This window comes from Panthera pardus, unplaced genomic scaffold, assembly GCF_024362965.1.
Source record: "Panthera pardus isolate Hobbes unplaced genomic scaffold, ASM2436296v1 HiC_scaffold_9, whole genome shotgun sequence".
NCBI classification, from domain to species: domain Eukaryota; kingdom Metazoa; phylum Chordata; class Mammalia; order Carnivora; family Felidae; genus Panthera; species Panthera pardus.
In genome coordinates, this window is record NW_026527024.1 from 2,937,703 (window position 1) to 2,959,062 (window position 21,360).

Consider the following 21,360-nt stretch of genomic DNA (forward strand, 5'->3'; position numbering starts at 1 on the left):
CGTAAACAGGGGAGGGGCAGAGAGACAGAGAGAAAGAGGGAGGGAGGGAGGGAGGGAGGGAGGGAGGGAGGGAGGGAGGGAGGGAGACACAGAAACCGAAGCAGGCTCCAGGCTCTGAGCTGTCAGCACAGAGCCCGATGCGGGGCTCGAACTTGCAAACTGTGAGATCGTGACCTGAGCCGAAGCTGGACGCTCAACCGACTGAGCTGCCTGGGCATCCTAGGACTATTTTTATCATTTACACTGTAGCTCACTCTAGAAAGAACTAAAGGTAAATTATAAGTAAATATAAAGCAGAGCAACAGGTATAACTGAGGAAGAAAAAAAGGAACGTAAGGATAAGACTGTAACATGGCGGTAGGTATTAGACTAAAAACCACATGTGACAAAACTAACAGCACATCCTCAGGAACACTCTATTTTAACATGTTTGGCTCCAACCTTTCTACCAGCCACTTCAAACAAACAAACAAACAAACAAAACCACTAGTTTTACAACTCTCTCTCACCGAGAAAAGTTCCTAAAGGAAAACATCCCATCGATTTGGAAATCGCCACGATTATTTACAACGGAAGTTAGAAGGGAAAATTCGGGGACAGGACAATACTCACTCATCACATCACAGGAGGCTTTCACAGAATGTGGTAGTGACATCTTAGAGGTCTGACTGGTGTGATAAACTACATCACTCCGGCCGTAACGTAACCCTGATTCAGCCAATGCTTAATAACCAAGGGAATGTTTCTAGAGTCTGTAGAGTTCTCAGAGGTTACGAAAAGAAAAATCCATGACCTCCCATTAGTGGAACATAACACCGATTATACCTCAAAGGAAATCGCAAAGTGAAAAGGAGTAACAGCCTCTTAAGAGTAACTTCATTTGTCTATTTCCATCTAGTAATTCAAAGCTGGCATGAAACTGAAAGCATTACCTAAATCCGTGAGGTCGCATCCCCATACCAGTAACATCAGGAGGATAGGGTCCGCGTGGATCTTTTGGGAAAACTGCGTATCTAGGTCCCAGAGGAGGGACAACAGGAGATCTGATGCTCCCGGGATAGGGGGGCGGAGCCCTAGCAAAAGCCTGGCTGATGCTGTCCGGCTGCCAGTGCTGCAGGGGCGTTGGAAGAGGCCCCGCTACCACATCCTGGGACCCTTTCTCCTGCCGACCTGCCATCTTCTTCTGCTGTTGCTGCTGGAGAATGATTTCACGTAACTTCTGCCGCTGGATGGAAAGAAACGAAGATCCCTGGGATTTCTGATAATGAACGAATGGCTTAAGTCTTAATACTTCCAAAACGTGACTGCGAAAGATGCTTAAAATATCTCAACGTTCAAAGTATTGGATAAAACACGAGTCATACTTAACTACTCAACAGATTATAAAAACAAAGTAATAATTTGGGTACTTTTTTTTTCCTTGCCACACAAGTATCACAAAATTGAAAGCTTTCACATTTAAGAGTCATGAAGATCAAAAATTCAAATTTTTGAACAAATTCATGACAACCAAACATCAGATGCAGAATAAATCAAATTCAATTGTATTATAATTTTACCAATTTCATTTTTCTTCTTTGCAGAACAAATTCCACAGAATAAGAAGATAAACTTTAACATCTGTGTAGAAATTACTCAGCTTGATGAAATGCCTAGCTTTCCGCAATGACACACTTAAAACATCTATGAAGATACAACGTGTTTTTACCTGTCTCAATTTCTCTGTATCTGCTTGTGACATGTTTACGGTACTCTGTGTCTCAGTGACCCCGGAAGTTGGTACAGGTCCAGGAAGGTGGGAGACGCTGGAAAACTGTTGGCTCTGAGAACTCATTGGAGAGTTTGAAGGCGCACTGAAGCTCCCCTCTGATCCAGGCCTTGACTGACCAACATCATGGGCAACTTGACTTGTTCCAAAAGAGTCAGACTGAGTTCTTGGAGTCATTGGAGGCTGATCATACGCATCCCGAGTAGCAGACGGGGAAACTCGGCTGAAAGTTTCTGAAAGACTAGGTCCAGGTGGCCTAGGACTTGGGGAACATGTATCAGGTGGCCTTATCAACGGACCAGATAAAGCTGCTCCTCGATTTTGTGCTGCTTGCAGGAAAGGATCCTGATTTGGCATGAGGACCGGTCTTGTCATTGAGGACCTAGGAAAACCCTCTGAAATCCTTGGCCTTGGTGCTGCTGGTGGCTGAGAGTAAGGTCTTGGTGTTCCAGGGGGATGCGCATAGGGGTCCGAATGCCTCTGGTTAGCAGCCGGCGGCACAAACAAGTCTGCTTGTGTAGGCGGCCTTGGGGTTGGTGGCTGCTGACTGTAGGGGTCAATCGTGGTGGGCCGGGGAGTTCCAGGAGGTTGAGAGTAGGGGTCTGGGTTGGAGCGAGATGTTCCCGAGGGTTGGGGGTAAGCATCTACAACAGGGCGTGGAGTCCCCGGGGGCTGGGAATACGGGTCCTGAGATGTCGGCCTTGACATGGTTCCAGGCTGGGAAAAAGCCCTTGAGGAATGGGCCAAAGACTCATTTGTTGCCGGATGTGGGGTCAGGGGAGGCTGGCTGTATGGGCCACTTGACTGGCTGTGAGAAAAGTTATCTCCAGGTCTCGGTGCGAACGCAGGCCTCTCGTAAGGGTCCACAGACAGTCGCCTTGGTGCCTGCGACACCGGCCCATAGGGATCCTGGGAAGGTGGAGGGGGCTGCATCGGAGCCTTAAAGGGCCCAGGGCCACTGTCGGGAGGTGCGGGTGTCAGCAAGGGCCGTGCGTACGGGTCAGGAATCCGCTGTCTCTGAAACACATCTGCCCTGGGAGACGGTTTGCTGAAGTGATCGCTGGTGCCGGCTGCTAGAGGGCCTTTTGCAGTCTGCTCGGCAACCACCGGAGACCGGGGGAGGCCCGAGGGCTTGGGAAACTGGTCGGTCATCGTAGGTCTGGGCGTGTCTGGAGGCTTTGCATAGGGGTCACCATTTGCCGTGGAGGAAGCACAGAAGTCTCTGACTGGGGACGGCCTACTTGCCGTGGCCTCAGTCACCGGAGCAGGCCTGGGGACTGGGGGCAGAGGAGCACAGTTTTCCACCAGGGCAGCGGAACTTCTTCTGGAAAACCCGTGGCCCCCAGGAGGTGGTCTCGGAGTCCCCACCATTTTTGCATAAGGATCCACTGGGGAGGGTGGCCGGGAGTGAGCGGACCCAGCTGAAAACACCTGCGGTGAGGGGGGCTGACAGGTCTGAGGCTGTGACAGACTCTCCTGGACGGGGGGGCCTCGGGCCGGGGCTGCAGCCGGGGGAGGAGCCTGCGGTTTCACGAACACGTCGTCTGACGACGCGGACGAGGGGGCGCTGGGGAGCTGCTTCGGAAACAGGTCCTTATGGAACGCCTGCGCAGGAGACGCGTGCCCGTTGCCAGGCTGGGGCGTCAGGGGGCTCTGTATGCCGCTGCTCGGCGTGTCCGAGCCGGACGGGGCCACGGGGGGCTGCGCGCCAAACTGCTGCTGCTGCTGCTCGTTCTTCACCTGTTCGAGCTTCTGCGTGGCTTCGATTTTCGCTTGCTGCTTGCTCTTCTGGCGCATTTGCTGCGAGACAGGAAAGAAGAGGCACTCGCGTGGTTAAGGAAGAACGTGACTGTCACGGGAGGAAAAAAGCCACGGGAAATTAGTCTGTCGGAGGTCACCAGTTGCCAGACTGCGCCCGTGTCAGAGTGTAAACTCCGGAAGAGCAGAGGTGATTAGAAACTCCACCACAGAGCCCCGTGGCTATGCCCCAGGCAATATGCTATTTGCAACATTTTAATGAGCTTCCCCAGTCGCCTGAAATACAGTTTGCTGAGAAAGGTGGGTATTTTCGCAATGTCTACTTATTTACTTTTGAGAAAGAGACAGAGGAAGAGAAAGCAAGAGAGGGGCAGAGAGACAGGGAGACAGAGAATCCCAAGCAGGCTCCGCACGATCACAGGGCAGAGCCCGGCACGGGGCTCGAGCCCACGAACCGTGAGGTTGTGACCTGAGCCGAAATCCAGAGTCGGATGTTTAACCGACCGAGCCACCCAGACGCCCCAAAGGTAAGTCAACTTTTAACCACGTTTTCATACTCTGGTAAGAACTATCTTCTGAAATAATGACATGAATTACTTACTGTCCTCTCGAAAAACAAAAATACAATCTAAAAGCAAATTATTTTAAAAAACCACACACCTGTCTAAATTTCCATTCCTGTTCATGTTCCGATTCTCTTTGCTTTAACGGATCTTTAAAAAGGTCCGAATCAATGCGAGAGCCAGGATCGATGCTGTCTTGCTGTTGCTGCCTCTTCAGGGGATCATTTGACATCTGTACTTTATTAATGCGTAAAGCGGCCCTGTTATCTCTGGCTTTTTGCTTTGAGAAAAGGAGAAGAAAGTTATCTCCCAGCAGACGTTAACATGTTTCGAGAAATAAAACTATGATGAACTTTCTAAGAAAAAGTTGGGTTAAACGGTTGAAGGGAATTGAAGTAGAACCCTTCAGAGCTTCTGGACTCTTGTGCCCAGAAAGCATCCGGACGCTACCCCACCCTCTCCCGTTTTTAACGCATGTCGCCTCCACGGAGGACATCTCTCTATCTGAGCCAGGCTGGAGAACCCAGAGGTAATCTACCATTTTCAACCCTTATCTTCACAGACCCTTCAAAAACGGAAACATCAGCATCCCTCTTAATTTAGAGAAAAGGAAAGCATCAAGTCAATCCTCCAAATCTAAACTCTGGAATCTGGAGCTTAGCATTGGAGAACACAACCGAGGAACACTAAAACTACCCTATCACCTTAGTATAATCAAGCTAAAACACAAAGCATTGTCAACACATCAGAAAACGTTTCTGCTTTACCCAATTGTTATCACTGACAACAGGTACCCTGAAGATCAAGTTGGAAGGTAATGGGATATATTTTTTAAAATAATAATGTCCACTTAATATGCTTTACAATGGAAGCAAGGATTTGGATCCAGCTGACAAGCTTAATTCGGCTCTTTGGGAGAAAACAATTCACCACCTGAACTGTGGACCTTATAAAATATCCTAACAATCCCTTGCAAAGTTCATGTTTCAAAAGCTCCTTAAAGGTGTCTAGATATGTCTCTTTCAAGATACAGTCTTTACTAAACCTAACACAAAGAGAGATTATTGTGGGAGACACTGAGGCACACTGATGCAGCCTCAAACAGTAGTACTCTTTCAAAGAGATAAAAGAATTTTAAAGTGAAATGAATTAAATAAACATGCTCCTAAAATAACCGATTTCAATCTTCAATATCCTGGTTCTACCAACTAGCTTATGAGAAAACTCCACATCCTATCTCAAGACATAATAGGAAATCACTATAAAAACAAAGCTGTGTATTAGTTGTGCAAGTATTAATATGTGTTTTCTGCAACAGAAAATCTTTATTAACCTACGACAACAAAAGTAAGGTCTGGGTATTGTGTTTAACAACAGGACACATGGGAGGTTTGGTAAATACCACGTAAGGCGCTCTTTCCTGCGAGCTCGCTTTTCTCCACAGCTTGGCAATCTGCTTCACTCTCGTCGTCCAGTCTGCAACAGAAAAGCATGGTCCACACGTTTATGGAGCTGCGGTCAGGACGCATCGCCACGTGGTGTGGACAGTTCAACTTATTCTGGCTGTGTGTTCATGAGTGAGTAATTCTTTGTACAGCACAAAGTTCCAGGCATGCAGTAGGCCAAATGAGGATTTGCTGAATGTAGTGTGGCCTTATTAAGAATCTCACTTGTAGACTGGGGGAGTTTTTAAATTGAAGGGGCTAACCAGCTGAGAAAATGTTAAGCCAAACATAATAACTTCTCTCAAACATGTAAGATGCTTCAAGAACCAAAGCTAAAAGTTTCGTAAAACATCAGTCCTCCAGAGAAGTCTCTCAATCGGACCAAAAGGAGGTAATCGTAATTATACATAAGCACCTCACCAGCGTTCGTGCACAACACACACATGCAAAACCAATCATTCCGAGCCATTGCTATGAAACTTAGTGTTGGGACAGTAAGCGAAAGGAAAGATGGGTGAAATGGACAGTGGTAAAAGTAGAAACGATGTTTTTAAAAAGCTTCAAAACCCAAAGAAAATGGAAATCAAGTGACATGTCAACAGCCTTAGCATGGTATTTCATGAGGTTCTAGAATCACACAGTAAAACTCTTAAAGCACTGAAGAGAATTACTTAAAAAAACCGTAGCTCTGATCTAAGGATAATTTTTCATTGACACAAAGCAACTCAACAGAACCAGATATGCTCATCTATCAACAGCAAATCAAAGTGTGACCAATAGTACTTGAAAAAGAGTAGGTATATTCCTTTAACAGACAACCCTGCACTGAGCCACTGATTTCTGTCGTTGTTGCATAAGGTAGCGTTTATTTCTATCAAGATGTTTCTAGACATCTATGGAATCTTCTCACTGTACACAGTCATACAAGATGAAAACTGGTGTTGATACGTGGACTTCCTACCACAGTCACCAATGGAAACCACCGGCAGGCAAGGCAGCATGACCTACTCAGGGCGGCGGGTAACACAGAGAGCCACACTAGGTGTGAATTACCAGGGAATTCCTCCTTCAGGCTGGGGAAATTGATGTTTGTGTAGAGAACAGGTGCTACTGTTGCCATTTCACCCAGAGCCTCCTCCTTCTCCCATTTCAGCGTGCTTCTCTGGGCATTTGACATTGTATCGTTCTCTCCCTCCACCGTGGGAGCGGATGACGTCCAAGCGCTGTTAGGATCACTTGCCATCGGATGAAATGCTGGATTTTTATCCCTGGCAGATAATAAATAACTTTACTTTGTAAATATAAAATTACCTTCTAAAGACTGTGGGCAAGCACAAGTTCATTAAACCCTCTTGTTACAAAAGAGCTACAATGTTAGATCATCTGCAGCAAAGATCCTGATAATACGGAACGTACGCTTAGTGCACAAGAACTTAAAACAGACTAGCAATTATACAACAAAAATTAATGTTATTTAAGTTTCCATGGAAAATGAAGGCTTCCAATACCTGGTATCAGTGTAAGGGGATTGTGCTACAGTAGAGAAAGTTCCCAATCCACTTCCAGGAGGCAAAGAATTATGTGGGAGGTGAGGATTAGGTCCAATAAGGCCATTCATGAGTGGCATCCGCGAAAACACATCTTCAAAGAAGAAAACACCACTTCAGTTTGCATATTACCCATAAATAATTTTAAAGAGCAGCTTATTTATAAACAACATGTCTAAAGAAAAACTTCTAGCACTATTTAAAAGTAGGATTTCTGTTTCAATATTAAACTAAAATATTGCGTAAAGAATGACTTTCGGTTGTATTTTGCAGTATGGTCCCTGTACTTCTGTTTACTTCATCATGGTATACTGAAAATGGCATGTGTTTTGGAGTCTGAGAGCTTAACGGCGCTACCCGTTAGAAGCTTAATTTTGCTTCCTGTCGGAAGGGACCCCATCACTATTCCTGTAACGTGGAGGTGTTCCCTACTGTCACAGACACAACGTACGTGGGGTTCTCAGCACAGCGCCTGTACGCAGTTCACTGTTCAATGCATATTAGCTCCACAGAAAGGACTCTCCCAGCAAATGCTCCTACATTTTATTAAATAGTCTTTCTCTTCTTCACTCAAAATCTACACGCGAATGCTTCCTTACATTTTACTCTTGCTCCTGTTGATACAAAAAACCATCTATGATTCTTAAATTGGTACTTGTTCTAAAATTATTTGGAACAAGCAATATTTCATCTACCATTATCAGACAGATGATTATTGCTAAAAATACGTACATTCTGTTGGGGACCTAATTTTCATTACTGGCTTGCCTTTCAGCCCCCAAACACATTTTTAACTCTCATCCCACCTTACGCACAAGCTTCAAGTACCTGTCTTCTTTCCAAACAGCCAGCAGGCAAACCATAAGACCCTTCCTCTCCTAAAGCATGTAACTCCAACCTCGACTATGATCTACTGTTCTGAACAATTTAGGAATTAGCCAACTGTCCTTATCCGAGCAGTTTTCTGTACCTTCAAAAACCTCCTCCCAAATTAGAGACATACTCTGAAATAATAAACACAAGGCCTCTGTTGCAACAGCCAGAACACTAGGAGATCCACTTCACCCATCACCCATCAATCATACAAATGAAAATACACGGACAGAGTTGGCTAATACTTGGCCCGGCTGGTATAATGGTAGAGTACTCCTAACAATCACTTTGCCATACCATTAGAAAAAGGAATAACCAAGAACAGTGTCTCACCCACATGTTTTACACTGCACGATGTCCTTTCACCTACCAGACCCTCTGACTAGAACAACACTCTACTATACAGAGTTCCGGGTCCTATGTGTGAGGATACTGAGGCTGGGCACCTGCAGGTTTTCAGGATTTGGTCTCCAGGACTTCCTAGGAGCTATCTGACTTCCCAGTTAGGGCTTGTTCTCCTACATGGCAGAGCTGGGCCCACCGGATCAGAACTCCACAGCGACAAGTGTCCCAGTAGGTCTATATTCATGCCAAGGATAAGATTAAGGAACAACGTTTCTGCTTTTATTCAAAGGAGAATGCCACCTCTATTTTCAACTTCACTGAAAAGTAGGTTCCATTAAGGGATATGAGATTTCACTGAAAAATGTCAACCATCCTGGGGCGCCTGGGGTGGCTCAGTGGGTTAAGCGTCCGACTTCAGCTCAGGTCATGATCTTGCGGTTCATGAGTTCGAGCCCCATGTCGGGCTCTGTGCTGACAGCTCGGAGCGTGGAGCCTGCTTCGGATTCTGTGTCTCCCCCTCTCTGCCCCTCCCCTGCTCACGCTCCATCTCCCTCTCTCTCCCTCTCTCAAAACTGAATAAATATTTGAAAAAGAAAAATGTCAAAACGTCTTCCATGTGATTAGCATAAACAAAAGTTTCTTTATTGGTAATGAGAATGTGATCCATGCCCGTCATCACTATCTTAAGCACAACGTGGCCATATTGAAACTTGTCATAATAACAATAGCGTATCAAGCCCTTCGTTATATGCCAAGCACTGTTCTGAAAGCTTTACACATATTAACTCTTTGATCCTCATAATAACCCTAGGAACCTAGGGTTATTACAGGTAGCACCAGGGAAGCAGAGACCTAGAAGTTAAATAACTTGTTCAAGGACACGTAAATGCAAAGCATTTCTCATTATTGTTATTTTAATTAAGAAGTGTCTCTTCTCTCTTTCTCTCACATCTACCATACCACCCCAACCTGATCATCCCAGTTTATGAACGTAACCTCTTTCAAGGAATGAATCATGGTAACAATTGAAAAGCCACTTCACCTAACCTTCAGTGAAAGTGATTTCAAGTTACTCTATCTCAATCTTCTTGAAATCTCCCTTCTCCATTTTCTGACCTTCTGGATTACTGTCCACACGTTACACTCTGGCACCCTTTCTGACCCTCCCATCGAAGTTACCCCACTGAGGATTACCAACAATCTTAGTGTCCAATGAAACGTCTTTCAGGCACTCATCCCACCTGACACTGTAACTTGTCTCTAACAATCCTCATTTCTAAGATTCTATGCTTCTCACTCAGTCTACGTCACAGTTTTATTTTTTCACTTTCACCTAATCCTTGAAAAGGAAAAGGGAAAGGAACACGTAATTGCGCGTGTACTACAAGCCAGGTGAGTTAAGCATGTGACTGGTCACGTTTAATTGAAGAGTTCTTCGAGATTCTGTGTGCTATGGCAGTACATCCTCTTCAGAAACCTCCGCCTTCCCACAACTTCAACTAGTGTCACTCCACATGCAATTCCTCGATTTTCACCTATAGCCTCGAACAGCCGCGAGTCAGTCCGCCTACAAGTCAGAACAACGTGTGTGTCCCATTTCTAACTAACAATGGTCTAAAACTAAATTTGTCACGCCTCCACTACCACCCTCTGCCACACACACACACGCACAGCCAGTCTTCGCTGTTCTGGGCTTCTAGTTTATAGCCTGATTACCTGTAGGCAAACCTGGCTTCCATACAGTCTAATTCGGTTTGTGTTCCACATTTCCTTGTGCCTCACATCCATTCAGTAGCAGACTCCTACTTATTCTAACATCGCTATCACTCATATCCGTTTCTTCTTTTCAATTAGCATTGCAGATATATTTCCCTGGAACCCAAGTTTTCACTTAGTTCCAACCACAACAAACTCATCAGTACAACCCTCGTGTCAAATTCATTTCCAATACTGACGTCAGAGCTACCCTGCCAAAACCTGTAACCCATCAGGTCATGTCACTGGTGTGAGACCTCTGAGCAACCTGGAGAAGAAAAGGCAACTGGCACAGCCTGTCTCACAGCCGCCTACATACAATCTAGACCCAACATGCATTTTCTGCTTTTGCTCCTTAAATGCTACCCACTTACCACTTCTCCTCCGCTCTGGAAAATGTTCAAGTTGCCATTATTGAATATCTATGTGTCACTCTGTATATTACCTGATCATGCTTTAAGTTACAATTATTATTCTTTGAAACATGACTGCCAAAATCTTAACGACTCTTAAAGCTCTACCTGAATTCTGGTCTACTATGATATAACTCAGCTGTATACCTCAAAGTCCATATACTAGGATTAAAAACTCTGGACGGGGTGGGGGGAGGGGTGGGACCATTAATCTTTGTATTACACATAAGCAACCAACAAAACAAACAAAGGCATCCCCTGAAAACCTTTCAAAAATGAGCCTATACTGTTAAAAGCATTTAAATAATGACGGTAAGATCTTTTATTTAAAAATGCATCTTTAACTGATTTGATTTCTAAAATACAGACTTTGCATTTCAGAAAATATGGATATGTTTTTTTTTTTAATAAGTTGAGAAGAGAAATATTGAAGTGTTGCATTTCCAATCATTAAGAAAGCACATGGGAACAATTAAGACAAGAAGCACTTGTGATGAGTCTGTTTTATCCAAATGTAAATCACATGTTTAGTCTAGCAAAAATCAAGGTAAACTTATGTTTAGAGGCTAAACTAGCAGTAACTAAAATATTTTAATTATGTGTATTATGGCATTTTGCATGTATGCACAAAATTGGCAGTAAAAATAACATTACATTATTTGCACGTTTCAGCACTTATACAAAAACAGTGTCACAGTTTATAAAAGTATCATTAAGTTACTCAATTCAGTATATCATCATGAAGCAGTGAAAACAAGATCTAGAGAACTGACCCTATGCTCAAATCACCACAGACACATGCCAACACAGGACTCCAAACTACCCCCCACGGGAGACTCCCACACCTGCCACACCATCTCTTCCCCTCACTCTACAAATTTTAAGTCTAGGCTGTCCAATTTCAGCTCTCCAGAAACATGGAGAAATTCAACCCTTAAGTCTTATGTGGCAACTAGTTACAAGCAGGTCGGAGAAAACAGATCAAAGTAGGCAGATTTGTACAAAATGAGAAATTTGGGGGCACGTGGGTGGCTCAGTCGGTTAAGTGTCTGACTCTCGGCTTCGGCTCAAGTCATGATCTCACAGTTCAGGAGACTGAGCCCCAGGTCAGGCTCTTTGTTCACAGTGCAGAGCCTGCTTGGGATTCTCTTTCTCCTTCCCTGTCTGCCCCTCCTTAACTCTCTCAAAATAAATAAATAAACTTAAAAAAAAAAATGTGAAGTTGACAGGAGACCGAAGTTGACAGTAGAGAAAGGTCAAGGATTTACTCTGAACGGATGTGCTGAACACATATTCTGTGGCGAAGTCCATAGAGATGAGGACAGATATGGCCCTAGCCTTCAGACAGTTCACAATCTAAGGGGAAAACCGTAATTACCCAAACAAATATCTATGTCTGTGCCACACGCTGCAGCGAAAAGCATGGGGCTGGGTGAGGAGGTGGAGATTTGCTAACCACTGAGGAAATGACAGCGAAAGCGGGACCAGGTCAGTGAGCACAAGGCAGCCAGGTGGAGGGTCATTCTCCAAACGTGTGTGCAGGGAGGGCTAGGCAAACAGGAGCCCAGCTGGGGAAGGGAAGCAGGCAGGTACCACTCCCCCATGGCCCCCACGGTGAGAAAAAGAATTCTGCTCTCAAAGTGGATCACAGATTGCCAGAGAAGTTCAGGGAGGTAGGGGTGTGGCTGAGATCAATTCAGATTATTTTCCCATCACCACAGAGGAGGGTTTCCTCCTATTGGTTCCTAGCCATTGTTTCTAAGGGTCGAGGCCGATCTGCTTTAGAAACGCGCACACACCGCAGAACCGTACTTACGGAACTTTTCTAGAGGTGACATACCCTGGCTGTGTATGGGCAGCAGCTGAGGTGCAGGCGGTGGGGGAGGCTGTGCTAGCGGGGTCGGCTGGGCGGTCGCAGGACTAAGCACAGCGGTGAACAAGTCTTCAACATCCTTCCCTCCAAGCTCTGTGAGACAGAATCGTAGCGGTAATGAGACGAAGAGACTACCGAGCCAAAGCACCTGGAATGCCATTGTCAGAAACTCGAAATACAGAACACAAATACCTGGAATTTTATATAACTTTCCAAGAATTGCTCCTAGGATAAAACAAAGAAATAGAAACATTAACAACTACCATTTCAACATACGGATACAAAATAGCATTTGACACAGAAATGATCAGAACAGAAGTTAAATTAGAAAGAAGCATGCAGAAATCTTTGAAAATCATATTTACTCATGTCTTTTAGAAAGCCTAGATGTAGGGCAAATATTTTACCATCTGTGACCATTTTGTCTAGCTCAGGACTGAGGATTCCATCTAGCTGCTCTTCACTTAGTGGTCGTGAAGTGGGATTGACACTTGGCTGAGGCAAAGACGATGCATCATCAGCGACAGGACCAATATCTATGCCGGCTGGAGGGGCAGAGTAAGTAGATTAAAAGCGAATCCTGAATAGTCACGTAAAATGCATGACACTGTTTACTGGCATTAATACACGACAATATGATTAGAACGGAGCAATGAAAAGTTTGCAATTCTAAACTAATCAGGATTCTTGTATCAATCTGAATAGTCACATCAGGAAAAGTCAGGCACGATGTATTTGTAAACTTAGGTGCCATTTAAAGTTATATTTCAATCGAAGAAAACACATCTCCTGAGGAACAGAAGAACACTCCTGAGTCTGAACGTCCACAAAAAATGAGCACCACATTATTACTTTGGAATCTACAAGAAGATTCAATATACAGTATTCAATATACAGTCAACTGCTTTAACTTGGAAAATAGTGGTTTCAGATGTATAGCTCAACCATCATATGTAGTGTAGGACACAGGAGGGATAGAATCTCACGTAACGAAATGCTCTAAAATTCTCTTGGTTAGTAAACTTTATCCTTTTGTGAATAATTTCAACTACAGACCATGTTTTGGAAATATTCTGTAGTCACAAAACAAGACATTGCTTATGTTCCTAAAATAACGGGCTTTGTTTCGTATAAACTGGTTTTTAGGCAAAAGTCACGTTTAAAAGTGGTCTATCATCCACTTTATCACGCTCTCTCAATACTGCTGCCATTAAGAACTAAAATGTAGTCTGCTCTTCTTTGATCCTATATTAGGAATTAACTCTCTAACATGTGGGTCGTATTATAAATTACATATTAACAAGAATAAAATCATCCATTAAAGAAACAAAACAAAACAAAACAAAAGAGGAGCTGCTGGTAAAGTCATCCACAGCACAGCACAGCTGCACCATGCTTCAGCTGCACGCACAGAGGGAAAGCAAGGATGGATTAGTGACAAATTAGCACTCTAGCAATACGCATGCACCTACAGGCTGGTTCAGCTGAAATCACTATAAAAAAGAAGACTACTTCTAGTCAGCCGTCATCCATTACTCAGTTTCTTACCAAATGGAAAAGGTGAGCTCTCAACCTGGAAAGTGCATAAATCAAGACCTACAAGACCCAAACCAAATAAAATGGATGATTACCACGGGACCGGGAAGTGAGGGGCAATGCAAACAAAAGAAGAAACAAGATACGGCAAGACTGTAGGGCAACGAGCCTTAAGTTTGATGCAATTAGAAAGACAACAGAAATTAACTTGCTATTTCCTCTCCTAAAGCAGAAAAGCTGAGGTAGATCAAATAAAATGATGAGTTCTTTGACAAAGCCAAAACAAACGTTTTTTCAGTTTCAGAGAAAAGACTAAACTTGTTCCACACACACATATACCTCTCATCGTATCATAAAACAGACACTAGACAAATATAGACATATATACCTGAATGATCAACTGATTTTGCAAGGTCATCTGAAATTATTCCAAGAATGTCATCATCTGTGTTTAAGACTTCAGAAATATCAGCTAAGGGGTCATCAGTCGTACCTAAGCATAGCAAGTATATTTTTAAAGTCTCAATATTGTCCTAGACATTACATTCTAAAACACCCTCACTCATTCAACCACTCACTAAATATCTAGACTACACAGAAGCTAAGTGCTAGAATCATAAAAAGTTAAGATTATCACTTCTAAAATAAGGAATTTTTCAAAGACAGCACACGCCAATGTTTTGAGTAACAAAACATTAAAAATTAAGACTTTTTTGTTTTGTGACTAATGTATATCAATAAAATAAAACTTAAAATAAAGATCAATAAAATAAATAAATGCAATAAAAGTGAAATAGAATGCTATAACAAAGCAAAAAAATGCATTAAGTAGCATCTCTAAAAGTGACATTAGAAAATAAAACACAGAAGATAAATAAAATATGAAAGTCAAACCCATTACTTAGAAGTTTCTTGTGAAGTATAGTAGGTACCATATAGTTCGATGCCTGCTTCCAACACTGATCTCAATACTGATTAACCGTTCACTTATTTATCCAAAAGATGTCAGTATCCACAGAATTAGGTCGATGGACTATATTAAAAGGCATTGTTCCAGCCACCGGGAATTCAGAATAACCAAAACAAAGTGCATGCCTACTTTACTTTCACAGGAGGAGTTAATAAATAAATGGTGTCAGTATAAATGCTATGAAGAGAACAAGAAGGAAAAAGCATAAGAATAAGATGTGGAGGTGACAAACTATTAGACAGAGTAGTCAGGGAAGACCTTTTAAAGGACATGACCAAGGGTAAATATAAAGGGAATAAGGGAGTGATACGCAGGAAGACAGAGCGAATACTCCAGGCAGAGGGAAGAGCAGAGGGCAAGACTGGCGCAGGAAGGGTTTTGCCAAGTGTGGCCAGTGTGGTTGACTGTAGTGATGGAGAGAAGGAGTGATAGGAAATGAAAAAGGCAGCAAAGTGAGATTATGTATAGTTTGTAAGTCATGGCGAAGACTGAGCTTTAGTCCACAATATAAAGAACGGGAAGTTGGTCGAAGGCTGATGGCTCGCAGGGCACAGGACTGACTCTTACAGGGAAAGTGCCGGCCACCTGGGGGCGGGGGGAGCGCCAGCAGCATGGGAAGTCTAGGTGAGAAGTGGTGATGCGGGCACCAGAGCCGCAGGGAGAGGGGAGATAGGACGTGGCTGACTTTGGGATACATTCTGAAGGCAGAGACAAGTTTGTGGATGGTATCAGGTGTGTGGTGTGAGATAACGAAGAGTGGAGGAGTTCTCCAAAGGCCTCTGGACTCATCAGTAAGACAATCGATTAGCTTTAATAATTACATCAGTCATTTAAGTTAAGGTACATCTGAATGTTTTAATCCAGGTCAGCTATGTTTTTACTTTAAAAAGGGGGGAGGGCCCATAAAAAACGGTAAGATTCTAGAGCAAATATCCCTGTAAGACACAAATAGTCTTGTCCCACTGAACAAACACTTGTCAAATAGAATTCATACATACAGAAGATTATAATCTTTCAAAATGAAAACTTGTGTAAATGAAATGCCCAAGTATTTGTTAAGTGTTTAGAGAAACAAGCTTACTTCAATAGTGTATTCTCTAGACATTTGAAGGAAAATTCAAGTGGATAATTCATTTAGGGATCGTGTGTGTGTGTGTGTGTGTGTGTTAAACCAACGGAATTCTACTACATAAATTACAAGTAACATTTTTTTAAACCGCGTTTTCAAAGTTCACCCCACTTGACAAAAGGGATTTTCTATCCTACCAACACACCATTAGAACTGATGGAATGGACTACACTGAACGAAACCCAACAACAACAAGCCGCTACGACTAGTTAAGTTGCCCATTAGACCGTCAAGAGTCGTCCAACTGCAGAGAATGTCCGTGTCGTCTGGGTTCCAGAGTGGGTTCTACTCCAGCCCTCCACACTTTGGCTTCGTCACCCAACCATTCTCAGCGGCTTTGTGAACTTATCCATGTTTTCTCCCGCTACAATATGCCTTCTGCCCAGCATCAGTTCTCTTCCTCATAAAAACTCAAGTGCAGGTAACTTCTATCTAAATGGATCTTCATAGTACGATACCCTTTGAAGGGTCTACAGGTCTTTCATTATGTATTTTAACAATACATAGACACGGATAAGAGCAGCTAGGTACTGACAACAACAGAATTAAAATGATCTGCCAAGATTAAACAAATAAAAAGCATGGCCTTCAGGTCACTCCTTTAACTTCACTGTTGCTCACAATAAGGAAGATTGGACATCCTGTATGCGTACAAGGGGGTTGGTAAGATTGCTTCTAATCATTTCAAGAAGTTAAAAGACTGCATGTCAACTAGGGTAATGCCAGGTTAATGGAACTGTAACTACTTAATATATCAAAAGTCATCTTTCAGTAAAAGGTCACCTTAAGATTACTTTCAAAATTGAGTTATAAAATTTACTGAGGAAAAACTCTAACTAATGGCAAAAAGTCAGAAAAACATTAATTTATAACTGATAGTGAGATAAAAATCTGGAAGTGGGGGAAAGTTCTATGATCACAACTCCTACATGCTGAACTACTTAAGCTTCTAGATCTTTGTTGACATTAACAGTACTTTACAAATGTTATTTCTCATACCTTTTTCTGCTTCTCAATAGTCCCCATAGTCACTCTACCTAGGGTAGGGGTTGTCAATACAGGGGACATTTGGCAACATTTCTGATCATCACGACATCATAAGGACAGAGGTGCTAAGTGTCCCACGGGGCACCACAGCGCCACCCTCCAACAAAGACTTCTCTGGCCCAAACGGTAGTAAGTGTCAGTAGTAAAAGACTGTGATGTAACACAACATACTCCACCGTATTAACACAGTCTGTCAGCCAGTTCCTGACTACAGCATTCTTTTGTTTTCCTCTTTTGAATTTCTTACGGCTATGAAATTAACAAAAATCTACCTCATTTAAGTCAAAGACTGTTACGTTTATTACTCCTCAACTATGGCAAAATCACACACCTCTGTACATTATCCGCAGCATGTTATAAACTGAATATTTTCCTTTGCAACTCTTGATTTTGGTGGTAGTTACACAGATAAATTTATTTACCAAATCTTCTAGACCTGTCCACTTAAAATAGTTGCATTTACTGAATGCAAATTATAGTTCAATGAGGCTGATTTTTAAAATGCATATGAGGCCAAACTAAAGCATTTCAAAGGTTTAATTACAAGGAATACGAATTCCATATGGTAAAGAACACATGTGCAAATTATTCCACATACCGTGGGTTCCAGGTTTTGCTGGAGTTGATGATGAACTAAGTAGTGGATCTAAGGAAGGATCCAAGAAATTTGTGTTCATGTTTGTTTTATATGAAAGCTGAGCCGCATCTTCTGATAGATTATCTAAACTTAGCTTGTTTTGTCTACTTGTATCTAGAAGATCTTTTCCAAAGAAAGCTTCCTAGGTAAAGAGAAGCACATACGAAAGTGACTTAGTTATAAAGTTCTAAGATGGTTAACAGGTAATTCTGCTGTTTTGACAAGAAGGCAGAACTAACACAAAAACTTGGTATTCAAGAATACAGAAACTGAACATAGAAATATATAAACAATTTAGAAATAACCTGTCGATTCTTTTATATAGATTTCCCCTTATTTTTAAACAAATTTTTATAGTTTTACTAGAGACAAAATTATGCATATAAAACCACACAATTGTACTGAGATACAATAATCCAATAATACCAGGAGATTCGGCTACAATTAAATTTAAAAATTGATAAATTTATAATACCATTGGCACCTTCATTCATATTATAAGAAAAACTAAAGCTTCATAAATATTATTAATACTTATAGATTACTTGCAGAGAATAGCACAAGGGTTTGATCTATAGCTTTAATATTTACATACTTCAGGTAGATTTAGTAACCTCATATTGACTCACATAACCACATTAAAGACTTAACATGCTATAAATCTGAAAGAGGGTTTTTATACTCATTTGAAACATAGTATGTGCACAAAATTTACTGCTGTTAAAGGCTTTTGGCTTTTCATTCACTTACTCATATTAACATTTCTCCGTTTCAATGTACTTCCACTAATCTAGAGACTAGTGTTTCAAGCTGTGTTCCTTACAATGCAAGGACCTCTCCAAAACTTCTCAAGGATCAATAAAGAGGACAAAAGGAAGCCCTTGGAACTCCGCCCGCCCCCCTCCACTTCACTTCAACCCAACAGTTCCGCTTTAGTCTATTTTCTGTAAGGTGGTCTGTCTGGAAAAGGGATCCTTTGTAGAGGCCAATTTTGAAGAAAATCAACATTTAACACACTCTTGCAAAAGATACATATACAGGAAAAGGCTCGCTGCAGCATTTTTTATAGTACCACAGGAGGAAACAGCTTCAATTGGTCTGTCAAAAGGCATAGGACTAAATAAATTACAGACACCCAAACTATAAAACACATCAACATTTTAAAAGGACATAGAGCTATGCTATCAAAGAAAAGCTCTGAAATACAGAATTAAAAGAAAACAAGTTGAATGATATGTCCAGCAAAACATAAAATACAAACTAAGATTACTTTCACTCATAATTTAATAATAAATTAATAGGTTCTGAAAGGATAAATAACAAACTGTTAACAATGCTAACTTCTGAAAGGGGATGGGGAAGGAGCTATTTGTGAAACCTGATCAAGGTGATGATGTATTTGAAATTTTCACATTTTTTAAATGAACAAGCTGTTTCAGTATGAAAAAGACATTTGAGGGGCGCCTGGGTGGCTCAGTCGGTTAAGCGGCCGACTTCGACTCAGGTCATGATCTCATGGTTTGTGAGTTCGAGTCCCGCATTGGGCTCTGTGCTGACAGATCAGAGCCTGGAACCTGCTTCTGACTCTGTGCCTCCCCCCCTGTCCCCCGCCTTCCTCCCTGGCTCTCTCTCTCAAAAATAAATAAACATTAAAAAATTTTAAAGGAAAAAAAAAAGAAATTTGAAAATCAGCAAAGCTGACCACTGGGTAGACGATGGTTTGTTTCTTATACCAGTGATACTTTTATCATTAGGAAAAATGTTGAAGAGTAGAGCATCTTAAAATTTAGAAACCATTTATTTCATGCCTTCAGTATTCAATCTGACATCATGATTAGCAACAATTTTTTAATAACTCATGAAGATTTCAGTGCTAATTATCAAAAACTGTAATATTCCTATTAATTTGATGGTTTTATATTGATTCTATATAAAGGAATGGCTCCATGTGGTTTCTAATTTGACAATGTGACTCCAAGAACCAACCAGAGATTTTAAATCTACTACAGGGGCTCCTAAGGTAGACAGGAGCACTAGGTCTTAGGAGACCACACAAATCTATTTGACAGATTATACAATTATTTATAGTTTATCTAGACACTGTTATGATTAATAAAGAAAAACTGGAATAATGGCTGCTGAATCCCTGTGGCTTTCATCACTATGTACCCCCCCCCCCCCAGTCAATGGGGGAAATTACAGCTCTACCTCAAGAAACAGTATCATTATTACAATGGCTTCCTCCATATCGCTCCCCACCCCGCCCCCTGGCCCCCGCCTCAAGAAAAAACAAACCCATTAAGTATTACTGATGCACACTGGAGGAAACAGTCCAGTTCAGGAGATCAAGATTACAGCAGTTAATCAGGAAATCAGATCCACTACTTTTAAAGGCTCTTTTTCAATGTATGAAATGGTCAGTTTTCATATGTTCATAAACAGCCAAAGAAGATCACACTCTACAGAAGGATCAAGGAAAGGAGGCGGGGCGAGGAGAAGCAGGTATTCTACTCAATATTCTCAAGAAAGGATTATTAAAAGGGACAACAAAAGGATTATTAAAAGACAACAAAAAGGATGCAGTTAAAGCGAATCTAAACAATAAAGGTGGGAGTATTTTCTGACCAATAAAATTACTATTATATGGTTAAAAAGAAGTTACACAGTTAGGTATTTGAAGGGAACATGGGAAAAACAAAACATACTATTACAGACTGACGACACGTACGGCACAGGTACTTTACAGACATAATTCTTAATCTCTCAACATTTCTTGGCACACAGGTGTCGATGGGAATGAGATCACATCGCTAACTGGCAGGAGGGCAATACTCAAGCCCAGGACTCCAACCTTAAAGGCTCAGCTCTAAAATGGACACTGCCCTCGGGGCCCCTGGGCGGCTCAGTTGGTTGTGTGTCTGATTTTGGCTCAGGTCATGATCTCACAGTTTGTGAGTTCGAGCCCAGCAATGGGCTCTCTGCTGTCAGGGCAGAGTCTGTTGAGGAGATCTTCTGTTCCCCCTTGCCTCGTGTACACGAGTGCTCGCGCTCTCTCTCTCTCTCTCTAAAATGGACACTGACCTTATGGATTAGTTGTCTAATAAAAACTTACACTCATGTATATTACCACATACTACATATTATGCTTACAAGTTTATTAAACAAAAAGTTTATTAAACAAAAAACTCTATTCAAATGAGTAGGTGATTTTTATACTTCTCATCATTAATTTTTTTTTTTTAACGTTTATTTATTTTTGAGACAGAGAGAGACAGAGCATGAATGGGGGAGGGTCAGAGAGAGGGAGACACAGAATCTGAAACAGGCTCCAGGCTCTGAGCTGTCAGCACAGAGCCCGATGCGGGGCTTGAACTCACGGACCGTGAGATCATGACCTGAGCTGAAGCCGGCCGCTCAACCGACTGAGCCACCCAGGCGCCCCTATACTTCTCATCATTAAAAAAGAAAACTGAAGCAGCTGGATATTAGCTGAGAAGAAATGTAATTTTTAAAGCCGTTAAACCATTAAGAGCCAACTGGAAAATTAAGGTAAAAAAATAAATGCAAGCAATAATGAGGTATACATGTAGGCCATTATTGTGTGGAAGGAACAGATCAGAGGAACACTCACCAACACTGACATAAGGACAGACACTCAAGAATAGTCTGTTCCAATTCTACTCTCACACCTGAAGACAGAG

At 42.1% G+C, this 21,360-nt stretch overlaps 1 protein-coding gene across 1 annotated transcript in view; it reads right to left on the reverse strand.

Moving 5' to 3' along the window:
* The window catches only part of KMT2C (lysine methyltransferase 2C), a 284,438-nt gene that overhangs the window by 41,215 nt on the left and 221,863 nt on the right, over nt 1–21,360 (reverse strand). The window contains 12 exon segments of the mRNA XM_019424862.2: nt 933–1,225; nt 1,709–3,568; nt 4,187–4,369; nt 5,492–5,565; nt 6,588–6,802; nt 7,043–7,175; nt 12,308–12,433; nt 12,533–12,565; nt 12,748–12,885; nt 13,889–13,936; nt 14,265–14,369; nt 17,621–17,801. Of these exon segments, the coding sequence (XP_019280407.2) occupies nt 933–1,225; nt 1,709–3,568; nt 4,187–4,369; nt 5,492–5,565; nt 6,588–6,802; nt 7,043–7,175; nt 12,308–12,433; nt 12,533–12,565; nt 12,748–12,885; nt 13,889–13,936; nt 14,265–14,369; nt 17,621–17,801 (3,389 nt within the window).